Source organism: Amphiura filiformis, chromosome 10 (assembly GCF_039555335.1).
Source record: "Amphiura filiformis chromosome 10, Afil_fr2py, whole genome shotgun sequence".
NCBI classification, from domain to species: Eukaryota; Metazoa; Echinodermata; class Ophiuroidea; order Amphilepidida; family Amphiuridae; genus Amphiura; species Amphiura filiformis.
Window position 1 is genome coordinate 28,660,385 of NC_092637.1, and position 16,341 is coordinate 28,676,725.

At 37.5% G+C, this 16,341-nt stretch overlaps 1 protein-coding gene across 1 annotated transcript in view; it reads left to right on the forward strand.

Annotated features, from left to right (window-relative positions):
- Nucleotides 1-12,172, forward strand: part of LOC140162721 (anaphase-promoting complex subunit 4-like) — a 32,102-nt gene extending 19,930 nt beyond the window's left edge. Inside the window, 10 exon segments of the mRNA XM_072186006.1 lie at nt 1,495-1,597; nt 2,511-2,576; nt 3,965-4,010; nt 4,013-4,206; nt 5,594-5,694; nt 6,594-6,695; nt 7,990-8,067; nt 9,715-9,906; nt 11,147-11,249; nt 11,964-12,172. Coding sequence (XP_072042107.1) covers nt 1,495-1,597; nt 2,511-2,576; nt 3,965-4,010; nt 4,013-4,206; nt 5,594-5,694; nt 6,594-6,695; nt 7,990-8,067; nt 9,715-9,906; nt 11,147-11,249; nt 11,964-12,119 — 1,141 coding nt within the window. The 3' untranslated portion in view covers nt 12,120-12,172.
- Nucleotides 12,173-16,341: the final 4,169 nt, after the last annotated feature.

A 16,341-nucleotide genomic window follows, 5' to 3' on the forward strand; every position in this document is an offset into this window, starting at 1 on the left:
GCCTTGGATGGTGTTGATACACAAACTTCTTTCACCCCACCTAAATTATTCAAGTCAATAATATTACTCTCAAGCAATAAATATTGATTATTACATTAATATATATTATTAATGAAGAAATCACAAGGTATTTGCAGTAAAATAGAGCTTTGAAAATGGTGTGCTACTGATCCAGCGTTACGATGAAAAGTGTAAAAACACCTATTTTCCTTTGGAATCATGTGACTTCTGAATAGAATGTGCTATGATCTAAAATTCTTAGAGAAGATAAAACTACTATAATTACAAATATTTAAACAGTTAACCCTAAACTGGCACAAAAAATAGTAAAAAAATTTGGCAAAAAATGAGAAGTCTTCGGTACCAATCATTTTGATACACCCTGTATCCATGCCTTCAAGGTGAAATAAACCTACAATGTACTCACGTTACCATCTGGCCATGGTCTAGCATGACCTGCTGTATGCTGTTTTCCTGGTAAAAACAAGCATTTCCCATGGGACTTTAACAGCTTAGTTTGAAAGAGTATGAAACTGAAATCTTATGTAAAGATTTTTAAAATTTTAGGTCCAGCAGGTGGATTTTTTGAACACACCTGTAGAATAATTATGACAGTGATATCACAAGATTCACTAAAAACACACTTTACCACTAGCTATAATTGCAGAACATTTGCAAAATATTTATGCAAAACATTTTTAATTTTTTGAGCTTTCATTGATTTTTTTTCAAAGTCATTTACTTTTTTAGCCTCTTTCAAAATAAGAAATCCCTACCGACCAACCCTACCCTAGCCAAAATAATAAATTCTCGATCATGAGAGGATGTACCTTCTGCGTCAGCGTACTTTTCATAGAATAACACAATCGCGCGACCTGCATGACCGAACCTTGACTTTGCCTAGCAACGACCATGTGATTGGTCAATTCTCAAAAGCTGTGTTTGCGCCGTAAGCGCCGGTCTTTGCGTAGTACGCTCTGCGCAAATAACTGTGCGTACCCAAGTAGGCTCTCATGATCGAGGATTTATTATTTTGGCTATAGCAAGTCTGTCCGCGCTTACGTGGTATGGGCAGACGGACTTTTCAAGCACGGTTGGGATTATTTTTCAGGCTAAAATGACCCTAAATTATCACCATAAACTTGAAAAATGTGGTAAAAATTTGATGATATTCTGCAAACATATTTTGAAAAATGTTCTGAAAAATTTCAGTCAATATCAATAAATTTTGACCAAAAAATGGTTGATTTTACATGATTTTAGCAAAACGAAAAAACAAAATTTGCCAAAAACGAAAAATCTGGGTCGGTCGGGCCCGTAAAACAGGTTTTATTTTTTATTGGCAACATTGATCCTGTCTGGTCGTGTTATTTTACATTATATTGAGGTGAATAAAATATTTCCATCATCCAGTTTCCAAAGACACTAACCTTTTTTGCACTTCATAGACTTGTATACCGGAATGCATTCACTTATTTTTATTTTACTTTTTAGCGTGATTGATACAAGTATGAAAAACTTCCGAGCTTTCTTCCGTTGGCTCTATGTTGTCATCTTACGTTTAGCTGAAGAACCTGTCCCGGCAGCTATTAGCAAAGTAAGTATTGTGTTTTTTGTTCGTTTTGTATTACCTGCAAACAAGGATCTACATTACATTTAAAGCAATATTATAACATTTTCAAACAAAATAGATTAGCATTTCTTTGCCATAAAATGTTAGATTTACTGTCAGATATATCCCTTTTATTTTTGAGCCGAACAACTACGGCAAAGCAAAGAAAATTGAATTTACTACCAGCGCACATATAACGCCAATACGTACCACTCCTTCGGTCATGTTGTGGTACGACCCTTTGTTGTGTATATCACCGTCCAGCACGCCGTGATGTACTGTGTGTTATGAACATCGTGTATGCGTTCGACTAATAATTCCATCGTAATAATAAAGCGCTGAATCAGCCTTTAATTCAAAATCACGGATTTTGACAAAACTACAGCACTTAGAGTCTTGATTTTTGCAGGGTATATTGGTTTAATAAAGTACAATTTAATCGTGTAAAAAAAGGAATTTTAAAAATTAAGTGTGGGCGTCTTCCTCAGCAAATGTTATAATATGGCTTTAAGATACACACAATGCAACCGTGGACACACCTGACACTGTGGGCATCTGCGGTTGCTGGGATGGCCATAGCCAGGACAATGCAAATAATGTAAAAGTGCATTTAAAAGTAGTCCACGTTCAGGGGGGGTCAGGACAGGTCACGGTTGGATAGGAAGTTGTCTGGTGTGAGGTCCACGGTGTGTAGATTGAAAACAGGTGTGTGAGTCCTCAGTTAGATAGGATTAAATCATATGCAGAATGAGGTCCTCATTTGGAGGTATTTACAAGTAGGTGTGTGTGTGTGCTTTGGTTTACTAGGTGGGGGTGTTGGGCTTGTATATTAAAATATATTAAAATGTGTGCTTTTGTATACTAAAATGGTTATCATTATTACACTGCCCATTTCCAGATGATGATGAAGGACGTCAACTTTGTAGCTGATTTTCTCACAGAGAATTTTACAGATGCTCCACAGGTAAGTAGTATTTGGGCTATTTCAGTTGAAATCCATACACCCCCTATGGAAGACAGGACCTTAATCTCCCACACATGGAGTGTGAATTTCAAATGGGGTTACCTAAATAGGTGGCTCCATTTGAAATCTACACCCCCTGTGTGAGAAATTAAGGTTGTGTTTTCCGTAGGGGGTGTAGGGATTTCAACTGGAAAAGCCATTTGTGACATCACCTGATCCACTCATAATCAAAGTCTGACAATTGAGTTATGCCCAGATTCCTGGTTGTAAAGTTATGAACTTTTGTGTGTTCTGTCCAGCTGGTTTGTGCTCCGTCATCACTTTGTCCCAAACCGTCTGGCTACAAGCTTGAAATAAAGATCGCTGATTAGTTTATGATTTCCATATAAAAATGATTTCAATTGGCTATGAGACCATGTATCTGTGGAATTAAAATGTGACTTGTGTAGAAGTTATAGACATATTTTTGGAATGGCTGTGTTACTTTTTGTGAGGTTTTTATATCACCGCATGACTGTCAATCAACCACTGAAGCCCAGTGGTTGATAGGCAGCCGAATCAATCCCCAAATAAATTAGGGATTTGATACAGACCAATCAGTAAAGACATACTTGGAGCTTGTCACCAGATGGTTTGTTTAGTGACGAAGGAGCACAAACCAACTGGGACGGAGACTAACATGGTTATAGAGTTGGGGATAAAGAACTTGATTAAAATGTGAATATTTAGAGCTTACCAGACTCATAAGAATTTGAGTCTTTATTTGACTCAAGAATTTGACTCAAGAATGTTGGAAAAATAAAATGCTGAAAATATAACCATAATTTGCTAAATTGAACCCCTACATTTTTGTGTGCTAGAAAGACAACCAAACCTTTAGACATCAGCTCTCAGTGTTCCTGAATTATTAACCTATTATTGCGGAGAAGATATCTTACACTTCCCACAATGCATTTCTTCCATTTCAATTTTCTAGTGCAACATGGGTCGGTAGTGACGAAATGTACCTCAATAAGCAGAGCACATCCAAATCTTGTCTATTAACCCATGTTCTATTCTCAACATGAAAACAATGGGAACTTGTACAAATTTATAGGATCATCATTTGTCCCAGATTGTGGAATAAACTACCAGGTCAAATCAAAAATTGTACTTTTGAACAGATTAAGAAGCTCCTGAAGAGCCACCTTTTTCAGGATGCTTATCAGCAGTAGTTTTTGAGCTAATGAGCGCCGCTGAACATTTTAAAATGATTTTGGTGCAAAGACATATATGTAACTGATTGACTGATTGATTGATTGTTGTAATAAACTGATGTACATGTATCATGTTGCAAAGGATTTTGGGAAGGGTAAAATATCTTTTTGCTATTATTGTATCATATGCAGGAATCATCCCCAGGAGCCACCAAGAAGTCCGGCTTCACCCTGGAACGGTAGGACAATACCTGAAGAAATCCGACCTGCAGTTTGTACAGGCGGTTGTCCCAGGCTCATGGCAGTCATTTGTGGAGTCCAATCAGTTTCTTCAAGAAAGTGACATGTTATTTCCTCACCATCCTGAAAAGTCACTGCTGCAATTATTTGAATGTCTCGATAAGACAGTACGAAGCGCCCTCAATCTGCCAGCTGTGAGTACATTGCTTTATCATTTCGTTAAGGCCAGGCTATAGTGTGATGGTTTTGCAAGTGATTTTCTGTGGCGACATGCATTGGTTTTTCACCAATGATTAAATTTCAGTTTTGGCACTGATTTGCCAATCAAACGATTGCGCTATTCCAGATGAAATTCGTACACCCCCTATGAAGTACATGACTCTAATCTCCCACACAGGGGGTGTATATTTCAAATGGAGTTACCAATACACTCCCTGTGTGGAAGATTAAGGTCATGTGTTCCATAGGTTGTGTATGGATTTCAAATGGAATAGCCCATTTTGAAGCAGACGACACTGAATTGGTGACTCCATTTGAAATTCACACTCCCTGTGTGGATGATTAAGGTCATGTCTTCCATAGGGGGTGTATGGAATAGGCCATTAGCTTTGTTCTGGACTTTGTTGTCCTGCTGAACATTTTCTGCGCAAGACACTGTGGAATAGCCGCTGTGGAATACGCTGATCATTATTCCAGAAAATACAGCACAAATTTTGTTGGATTAAAAAAATATTATCCTGTTTTGCCAAATGAAACATAGTTAAATCCTAATCCTTTAGTTAGTTTTAATTGGCAATGCGAGTCAAATTTTAATATTTTGGAAATAAGGACCAAAAACATGCATTTTGATGTAAACTGCTCAAATAAAGAAAGTCTGCAGTCATGTAACCTGTCCTACACCAAAACCTAATCTTGTTATGACAATTTAATTGATAAGGTCGTGTGCAGAAGCTTGTTAGCTCAAATTTGATACCAAATGTGCTACCAAACACTCAAAAGTGACACAGATTGATACCAGTTTATAGCATTTAGTGCATTTTCAAAAGTTGCAAATCAAAACTATGCACGTGGTCGAAATTGCTTAGCGGGGTAATGTGGTCAAACTTGCTTGCCCACGATGGGCCCTGTCGACTATCCCAAGTGCGCGCTTTATTCAATTGTTAGTTTAAAATGCATGGATTGCTACAGTGCTTTACTGATGAATACTATAGGGCACATTGCGATCGATATGACCTAGCGGTTGTTTCGGGCTATCAATGGTCACGCTCTGCCATTCACCTCTACAGATCCGAGTGGTCTGTTTTCACTTTGCAAGTTTTGAAAATGCACCAAATTTCATATACTGGCATCAGTCTCTCTGAATTTAGAGTGTTTGGTAGCAAATTTGGTATCAAAATGGAGCTAACAAGATTCTGCGCACGACTTTATCAATTAAATTGTCATAACAAGATCAGGTTTTGGTGTAGGACAGGTTACATGACTGCGGACTTTCTTTATTTGAGCAGTTTACATGTAGATGACATAGATGATAAAGATGAATGAAGAGGTAAATTTTAACCGGCATTATTTCCCATGTTTCAGTCCTCAATAGGCCAATCTGTGAAGTGTCACGGGGAGCTGCAGCTGTATAGTGTAAACACAAGCACTAAGGAGGAGACTAAACCGCACAGATGCTTGCAACAGTAAGTATTCCATTGTAGCACCTATAGTAACTCTATGAAATTGCGGCTACTGAATATCCTCCGCAATCTTTTTTTGATATATAACTTGGTCAGTTTCAGTGATTTTAAAGCAGCCTTTTCAGATGGCCCACAAACAAATAGTTCCTCATCATATTTTGTGCATCACCCATGGGTTACAGTTGTGGGTAGGGTTTGTTTATGGTTGGGGAGGGTAAAGATGAGGGTAGAGGTAGTATTTTGGCTGAGAATTGTGGGTATATGATGATTTAGGCAGTGCCAATGCCACATTTCAGGTGCTATAATATTTTTCACCCTGATGTGGCAGTGACGTCAACGCATTAAATCAGGTGTTTCGCGCACGCATCTATGCAGTGTCTTTAAGCATGTGCGTACGCTAGCTCTTTGAGTGTCCGCTAGCTACTTGAAATGGGCACTGACGTCACTGCCACATCAGGGTGAAAAATGGTTTAAATGGAGCTAGCCTTTTTTTGCATGATTTCAGTTAGCATTCAATAACTTTAGAGCATTCAAGTCAGCTCTATCAGTTAGGCATTAGACTCCAGTCCAGTGCATGGGTGTTAGGCAAGGTGCGATGCAGCCCTGACGCAGTCCCTGTTTGTAACAGTAATTGTCTTGACAGCATTAACACCCTGGACACTACTGGTCATCTAACAGCATTTCTGATTGGTTGATAACTTGAAATGCTCATTTCAATTGCCAATTATGACTAGGCTTTAAACTATTTATGGTAAAACGTGCATTTACAGATGATCTTATTAATACTCTCCTTGATTGGCTCAAAATTGGACACAATATTCATTTTGGCCAATCGGCAGGTAGTTCTCATGGGGTTAAAATAATCAATAAATTAACATTGTTATTCTTTGCTTTGTAAACAGGCACACAGTAGCCAAGGATCATAGATTGTACACATTAGTTATGACGGAGGACTCGCCGTCTGCCAGTATTTATCTTATTAGACAGAACACAGCAAAGCAAGGGTAAGACTTAGACCGAATGGGCTATTTCAGTTGAAATCCATACACCCCCTATGGAAGACATGACCTTAATCTCCCACACAGGGAATATGAATTTCAAATGGGGTTACCTGAATGGGTGAAATCTTCAACCCCTGTGGGAGATTAAGGTCATGTCTCATAATTATAGGTGGTGTATGGATTTCAACTGGAATAGCCCAGTCATCCATTGTCTTAAGGGTATACGAGGTATTGTTGGTCGAAGCAGCCAAAAAAAAAAGTCGATTTTCATTATCCGAATCAATATATTATTGAAAAATAACACTTTGGTGTATTGCAAAAGTTCATTCTACAAATCATATACTTTGAAAACTTGCTTAATTTATTGTTGTTAATGAGTTATGTACGTTTTACAAAAATGTTGTTGTTTCAGCCCTCTTTACAACATAACTCAAGAACCACAGGACCTACAAAAGTATATCTGTGATATTTGAATTTTTCTACAAGCTCGCTATAAATTGAGCAATTTTTGCTAAAGCTCACTACCATTCACAAGATGCTGTAAACTACTTTTTTTCTGCTGCTCGACCAACAATACATCGTATACCCTTAAGCTGCATACATGTTATTATGTTGACAAAATATTTTGCAAAAATGTATGCAATAAAATATTTGTTTTATGCAATGTATACTTCCATTCTATACCTCGTAAATATTTATTATTGGTTCCGATATCCCATTGGTCAATTGCTTCAGTGTCCGTGTGTGGTATTTTGATTACTTCACTAGCTGTGTGCGTAATCATGCAGATGTGGTGAAGTAGCAAAAGCTATTGCCCCCGAGGAATATTTGAGGTCCAAAGCACAATTTTTAGATATTTCACAATACCCCGAAAATAACTGAGGCAAAGTCATTAACCTTATTCATAACCGTCTCTTTTCAGTTTTTAAATTCAATTCTTGTTACATTTTCTTCTTTTAAATTTGAAAACAACAAAATTTCTTTTGTTTCACCTGTCAAAAATCGAATAGCCTATACTGCTAGCGATCAATCACACTAGCGTGCAATCATGCGATGTCCAAATACGGCGGCCAGCATCCGTGTAAATTGTTTGATTGCATAACATGCCACACAGTGCGGTCATTGTAAAGTGTACTTTTATCTATGTCACGAGACATGGTCATTATACTTTTTCAATAACCTGCATTTGAAGCTGCGGATTTAAAAGTTATTATAATAATAATAAATAAATAAAATAAATTTCTGTGATTGAATCGTGTATATTCATGAGGTTATGAATTGCTTTTCTATAACATAGGGGATACCGTGAAGCAGTATGTCTACACTTTGCATTTCTTGGTTCACCTAAAGATGACGATAGTGTTGTTTCACAAAGGTATGATATTATTTATTTATTTACATTCTGAGACTAATATACCATGTAGAGGGATATGACGTTCCCTATTGACTCTTTGCACGGTCATCTCAAAACGAGTTTCTACTCGCAAAGTGCGTGTTGTGGGTACGTAAGCCTGTGCTTTAATTACCGTGTACACTTTGCAAAAGCCTTCTGGCGCATTGCTAGAAGAGCATGAGACACTTTTTGCGTATGCGTTTGCTGAGAGAACCTCGTTTTGGTAGCAAGATGGCGGATCTGTGCAAAAAGTGAATTAAGCACAAAGACCCCACAAAAGTAACTCGGCCGGTATAGCCTTTAGCTACAGAAGTATTGATCGCATTCACAATATATTAACATAGGAAGAAGATGGTTTATTCACGCACATTTTGGTACCTCATTTGTCTAATGCCATTCAATATAACAACAGTGTTTTTAAAGAAAATACCTGAATTTAAATGTTGGTTTTACAGCGATCAATGGTTATAAAGACAAGCATTGTAGAATGTAAACCCGCCATGATCTTTGGGCTTAATTCATATTAATACAATTTTCTGCAAAAATGGGTATTTGTCACCTACAAACATACACTGAGACCACAATAGTCATGCCATTGTAACAAATAAGGTGTCAGAATTAAATTTTCTTTCTCTTGGTGTTTTCAAATACGGTACCTGTACGATTAATAGTTATATAAGTTATAGGCTTATTCATAATGGCTGAGATACTTTTTGTGAGTTCTTTATGTGAAATATGTTGTTCATATGTGCCGCACCTGGCTTATCAAAACTCAAGGATCAAACTATATAATTGCCATAACGAATAGTAAATTGGTTTATTGGCACATATGTTGCAGTGTTAATTATATGCTGTTTTACCATTGCTTCCCAAAATTTTGACTGAAATATTTAATAATAGAGGTTTTAATAGTCTGGTGTAGAAGTGGTTCCAGTTCCTCAAGGGTTTGCACGCAAGCGGCCAGCCGCAAAGTGGGCTTTAATTGCTCTTGATAGAATAACAGGTAGAATTTGTAATGTCAGAGAAGGCCTGTTACAGTCCCCTCTGCACTGAACAAGTGCTAATCTGGTCATGTTCTGCAATGAGCAAATGAACAATGTTTCAGAATTGGCAACCTTTGTTTCTAACATGTTCCTCAAACCAATTCAACGAACATGATGATATCAACTGCTGGGTAAGTGCAATAGCTGCCCTGTGAACATTTGGCAATTTACACACAGTATATTGTACTCATCTGAACATGGCAGGTACACATGGGAGCTTTTGCACTTACCCACTTCTGGCACTGAGCAGTTGATATCACCCATTTAATAGCTTTATGTGCTTTCTTAGTGGAGGTGTTTGTGCGTGATTATGTATGGTGACTGGGTACAGACGATCATGCAGTTTTGGATGGAGCAAGTCATTTTGCTCTCAACTTAAGCCAGCTGCATTTTCTGTTGCTCCGTTTCCCACCTATCTGAGAGCAGAGTGACCTGGCCTACCCCTTTTGATTCTGTCCTACATATATCACTGGTTTTACACTTTACTTTGATTTTTGATGTTCGTAATTTACTGCAATTCAATTTTTAACTGTTTTAAACCATTAATAAATGAATAAATGTTTTTCACAACTCTTTTTTGATCCAGTTGCAGTGAACATCACATATTAGATGCAGCGTTCTATGATGACAACACACTGTCATTTCTTCTTCATGAGAAAGGAGACGGTAAAGGTGACGAGTGCGTTTCGGTGCTCTGTCAGGTGCTATTAGAAGCTCTTCACGATGAACATTTTACACAAATATCATCAGAGACGGCATTGGGTCAATGTCAAAACATGTAAGTATAGCGATATCACAGAGATATGTCTTCCGGAAATTTCCGGAATTCTGGAAATGTGGCCACAAAAAAAAAATTCCGAAAATGTAAAAAAAAATTAAATTTTTTTAATTTTTTGTTTGTTTGCATTTTTGGGATTGGATGATGATAATTTGTCATTAAAAGAGCCACAAGGGGGGGGGGCGATACCCTGCAGCCTATTCCCCGGACAAGCCCCCTTGCACTTCAGGAACTTTGGATCGCATGTTTTTTTGTGGATCGTGACCTCACTTACACCTCTGCAATATGTGTTGGTGGTGTGTGCATGTAGTTGGGGGGATGAGTGAGTGATATGTGTCAGGCATCAAACGTTAACAGGAGTTGTACTCCAATACGCTGTGGACATATAGCCAAGTGTAGACATCCACGGTCTGCTACCTACTTACGAAAATCACAGAAAGCTTAAAAATGTGTTTAACAGTAGTGCCATATAAGGGAGATACAAAGTCAGTAAGGTGTGGCCTGATTGTACAGGGTTATCAGTTTGGTATTACAATGGTTCCATGGTTGCTGGATCACGATGATTAGGAGTATTTCTATACTCTGATCAGCTCGTAATAGGCGGGACTCATAACATCATGGATTGATACAGAATGGCGTTGACACAGCTAGGCGCAGCACCTACGCGAACTGCACTTTGCATTTTGCGTGAATGACGCATGCTTTTGTGAATTTACGCGTGCGTAAGTTGGAACTTTATTGACTCGCGAAGTAACAAAAAGCGAATAATTCCAGCCTATTAAGAGCTATTCATAGTATAGTGGAATCAATGAGGATGTGCAGACAGCAGATGAAGAGTTTGGGACTTGAACCAGGGGTAGCGCTCAGGGTAGTGCTAGGTTTTCAAACAAGGGGTCAAAAATTTGAATTTTGTGAAACTATGCATTCAAAACAATAGAAAGAAAGAGTTCAAATGACCCTTTAGCAACCTCTAAATGGTAAATATGTGCGCCAAAAGCTAGAAGAATGTGCCCGTGACCCCATCGTGCAAGTCAGCGCTACCCCTGACTTGAACAATTGTTTTGAGTCATACCATTGCCATAAATGTGCAATTTTTTCATTTTAAAAGTAGTCTTCAGCTTCAAATTACAAACATTCTGCATGAGAAAATAACAACTGCTACATTAGCATATATTCACCCTCATTTGCTTATAAAATTCTCATTTCCCAACTTGTATCCTTTGATTGCTTTCCTCTATAGATGCAGATTTGATCTTGGTCCTCATGTCAGCCATTACCGTCGTCTAGACAACATGAAAGCTGGTACATTTGCAGTTAGTGGCTCAAGAAAAGTGGCCTGTGTGGTAAGCCATTCCGTTTCATTTTTTTCCAGCTAGCATAGGCTTAAAGGAGGTTGGTGCACAGTGCACAGTGGGTCACATATATGATATACAAAACTACCATAAGGTTGCATATTATTGTATGCACCATCAAAACTGGAATAGCTCATTTTGATTATAAAGTGGAGGGACGAGGCTGCCCTAGTTCAAAATGATATGAAAGTGCTGTTTTTCAGAAATTTTGATCAGCTTTTTAGGAATCACACCCTTGTTACTAGTCTTTTGTTATTTTCATATCCTTTCAATAATAATATTTTCAGGAACAGTTTGTTTGTCCAAAAGGTTGTTAGTCCAAAAAGAGTTAAGGTTTGGGGCATAGGATTTGGGCTAGGGCTAAGGTTTTCAGTACTGATAGGGATAGGGTTAGGCTATAAGGTTAGGATCAGAGTTAGGATTAGAGTCAGGTTATATTTAGGAATATGTTTAGGATTAGGGCTTAGGTAATAGGTTACTGGGTGAAATTTATGGTAAGGATATAGGCTTTATAACCACACACAAAAAATTGGGGCGAATTATTTGCAAAGCTCCATTCTGATATCATGTAATTGGCCAATCAGAGGCAATGTTAGATCGGCAGGTAGTGCTCAAGAGATTATTTTGATTTTTGAATGAATAACCCTTTGAACTATCACCTTTATTTCATTAATCATTTTCTTCTTTGTTGTTTTGTCTATTTAGTTATTCGGAAATTGTCGGCGTGTACGTTTGTTTGATATGGATGCAGAGGATGAAGAAGAAAGCTTATACGAGGACAAAAGTACACTGGACGTGAGTGGTATTAGATTAGAGGACAATGGGACAAGTGAAGACAACAAAGAAAATCTGTCCTCTTGAGGTTGTGTGTAGATTTTCCTAAGAACCACTAGATGGCATCCTTTGTAATTAAAAGACTCAAAACATAGCTTTCAAAAAGTACCATGCAGACTTGAGAGAATATTTGTGCACACCTTTGGACGTGGACCACAGTGCTACTTTCCATGCATCCGTCTCTTACCAAGCTGTTGTAACAGTAGCGTATGCTGAATGTTCTGAAGTTACATGTTAAAAAGTAGACGTGGTCAAAAGGTTAATCTGCGCACGAAATTCTGAAACAAGCAACTTTCTCAGTTGTCTTGGTCGATGCCCTAATGAACCACACTTGCAAGCTTGTTTTACGTGGATGGACATGTATGGAGGATGCACAATTATGGGAATAGCAAGGACAAAAAAGAACATCTTTCCTTGGCAGGTAGTGTGTATTTTGTCCTAAGAACCACACTTGTATGTTATGTATGTTCTAAGACATTCTGTAGTGTTATGTAATAAAGTACTATAAATAATAATATTCTAGACTCTCCAATTTCAGTTATGTTGCGACCCAACCACTGGGTCTTTATCAGACTGCCAGGCATGAGAATTTTCAGGCTTTTGCCTGAATTCAGGCAGTTTTGTTGTCCAAATTTACACATTTTTATTTTTTTCAGCTTGTTTTGGGCCTTTTTAAAGCCAAATTCACATGCTTTTTCAGGCAGTTTAAAAAAAAAAACACATTCTCATGCCTGGACTTCGCGGAGGCTTGATGGGTGTTTTCTTCACATGATGGTAATTGGCGGGGAGATTTTTCAAAGTTGGAGGAAGAGAGGAAGCTCTAATGCATGAGAATCGGGATTCTGCAGTCCCCACTCATGTCAGACTCTCAGACCACCAGTTCAATCTGGAAGATATCATAGTTCTCAATAAAAGAGAAGTGCTTTAAAAGGGATGTAAAAGTTAGGCCATCTGGGAAAGAAATGAGCAGCCAGCACTCAATAAGAATGGATGACTTTGTTTCATAATGTGATGCGATCAAGCAAAATCAGTCGGAACTCATCGAAACAATTTTATTTGGGACCACACTTCTGGAACTGAACTTTTGAAAGCTCTTCCTTGTTGATAAATGATAATCAACACGTGACAAAAACACCAGTCTGCACATCAGGTAGCAACATATAAACGGAAAATCGTTGGCAAGTCCAGAATTTTGATACTTGTTACTTGTTGTTTTAACTTGTTTAACACTGACCTTAAAGGGGGCATTTTGTGATCCACAACATCATCCTCCCACTTTTCACAAAAAAAAATCAAGATTTTTATATCACTGGAAACCCCTGTCTACATAATTTTTTTTGTACACAAAATTTCTTGCAGATTAATTCATTTAGCAAAAGTATCAAATTAGTATTTTGTTCTGGTAGACCAGAACGAAATAACAACACAGTGGTCTATTGAGCAGTGTAATACACATAATCAGGCATTACTCGCAAACGCAAAATCGGAATCCACTGAAATTTTGGGAATAAGCATTTTTCATGGATATCTACTAAAAAAATTCATAGAAAAGATGATGCTAGGATCACAAAATACTCCTTTAAGGACTATTATAAAACCTGTGGGTAAAAATCATAGCAGTTGGAGGAAACTTGTGGTATACTGCTCCGCAGCCGAACGAGGCAAAAAAAATTGTTTGGTTGCCCTTCTGAGACAAAAATTTGGAGGGTCGGTAGGTTGATCCTTTTTTTTTTTTCATGGACTCTTCCTCGATTTTTCCTCCATTTTGAAAAGGCTAGTATTGACAAATATTGAGCATTTATGGTAAAAAAATTGTGTGTTTTTTGACTGGATTTAATGGAAATACTTCTTGTTATCAATCAAATATGCATTTAATAAATAAAATGAGTGAATAACAAATCTAAAAGTCTTTGATTCTGTCCAAATTTAAGGTTTTTCCTAAAAAGTGATTGCATAAAAAACCAACCCGAAACAAGATTTCCAATTTTTTGGGTCGGTCGGTTGAGGGCAACCAAACATTTTTTTTTTAATGATGATTTCATACAGGTAAACTAGGACAATCATCAGTTGGGGCCTCACAGAATTTTAAAATGTCCACTTGCCTGTTGTGCTAATCCACTTGCCCATCTTCATTTCATATTTTGCGTGCATTGCTCTTTGCACAAAACCAGCTAGCTATTCCAGATGAAATCCACACAACCACTATCGATGACATGACCTTAATCTTTCACACAGTGGGTGTAGATTTCAAATGGAGTCTCCCATTCAGGTAATCCCATTTGATATTCACACCCTCTGTGTGGAAGATCAAGGTCATGTAGAATTTTGCAAAACTAATACTGGAACTTTCTTTCCAACAATATTGCATCTGGAACCCTCCGACTGCATGACCCAACTGATGACCTGTTGGATTGGTCATGTGGTACTGGTCAGTGACAAGCACTGGATGATTGGGCTATTCCATTTAAAATCCACACTACCACACAGGGGGAGTATGAATTTCGAATGGAATGAACACATTAGCCATTTGAATCTCATACACCCTCTTTGATTCAACCTGAATGTTCCACTGAGGGAAGATGAGTTTCAAATAGAGCCGCCAATGTATTCCATTAAGAACATTCACACATTTATTAAGGTCTTGTGCGTATGGAATTCAACTGGAATAGCCCAGCTCAAGTGCCCTGAACTACATATGCCAGCTCACGAAAATCAAAATGAAGCTAAAAACAAAACAAAACCGATAGCTTAGCATAGCAGCAATTTGGTAAGAAAGTATCTTGCAGTGAACATGAGCTTTTCTTCCAAACTGTATTGAATCATGACAAGTATTATCATATAATATTTTATTATTTAATATTTACATTGTTTTGTTTACAATATTTGTTGACTATGTCAACAACCTGTGCATACTTTTACTTGCCTCATAGGATAGCTATTCATCATATGTGATGCGATCCTGAAAGCAAAATCAGTTGGAACTCGGAAATATTAAATTTTCAGTTTCTTATAGGATAGTAAAAAGCATTTACAAAGCTGCATTTTGCAGACAACTCCATTGAAATTGAACAACCAGTTCCAAAGATATGAGCAATTAAATAGTTTGCAAAACAACAGGAAACAAAAGGAAATATTTCCTTTGTTTGGCTATATCTCAAAATCAATATTTCCGAGTTCCGACTGATTTTGCTTGATTGCATCACATATGTTAATCCAAACAGAAAAAGTATCATAAAACAGCAGTGGTGTAGCCACTTTGATAAAGTACTTTTGTACGAAACATCAGTATATTTATATTTTTATGTCAATAAACGTTCAACACCACCAAATTGTTCAATCTACTTTTTAGTGGTGTAGCCAGGATTTCCCTGGTGGGAATTTTTTTTTACCAAAAATGGTAAGAAAAGTCTAACAATCTATCATGATATGGCAGCCAGCATCATTGCTTCATTTGCATAAGTTGTTGATGGAATCTCACATATCGAGGGTTGAGAGCCAGAAAGCCTCAACTCACAATCACCTGCTCCCCACAGAATGAGCATAAAGTCGCCATGGCACTATAGAAGATACAGTCCATTAATCATGACAAAATTCAACAGACAACAAAAGACATTGTGGAGGAATTATTGATTTTTGAAGACCAAAGCAAGGAGCCAACTTTATGCTCATTTTGTGAGAGCTAGTCATAGCGAGTTACGGCTTTCTAGTTCTGAGCCCTCGATATGCTGAGTAATAGTACCTGGGGTGGGAACTCCGTACAAATAACCATAAGGAGATGTGCTGCAAACGTGGGTCGTATTTTCAGCAATTTGGTTTATTAATGACCCCTTTTTAACCCCAGGTGACGAAATTTGGTATATGGATGGTAATTTTTCAAAATTTTCGAAGCATTTTTTTATTTTGGAAAACCACAGCCTCAATCAAAAATTTTGGGAAAGTTAAGGGCTGGGGTATGAACGTTTGGACAGTATTTATTTTGGGACATTAGAGCACATCAGACATCGAATTGCATTCTGAATCTGAAGAATGTCCTTCTGATATCAAATAATTTTGATTTTTTGAAATTCGCAATTTAATACACATTTTATGGCAAATCATTAAAAATTGATATTTTGATATTTAACAGTACTTGAAGTAAACTTTATAAATCTGATGATTTATACTTTAAGTATATGTAGGTGGGATGAAAAGCCGACGATCAATTGAAAATTTTGACCTTTCAGTATTGAATATATGGATTTTTTTCCAA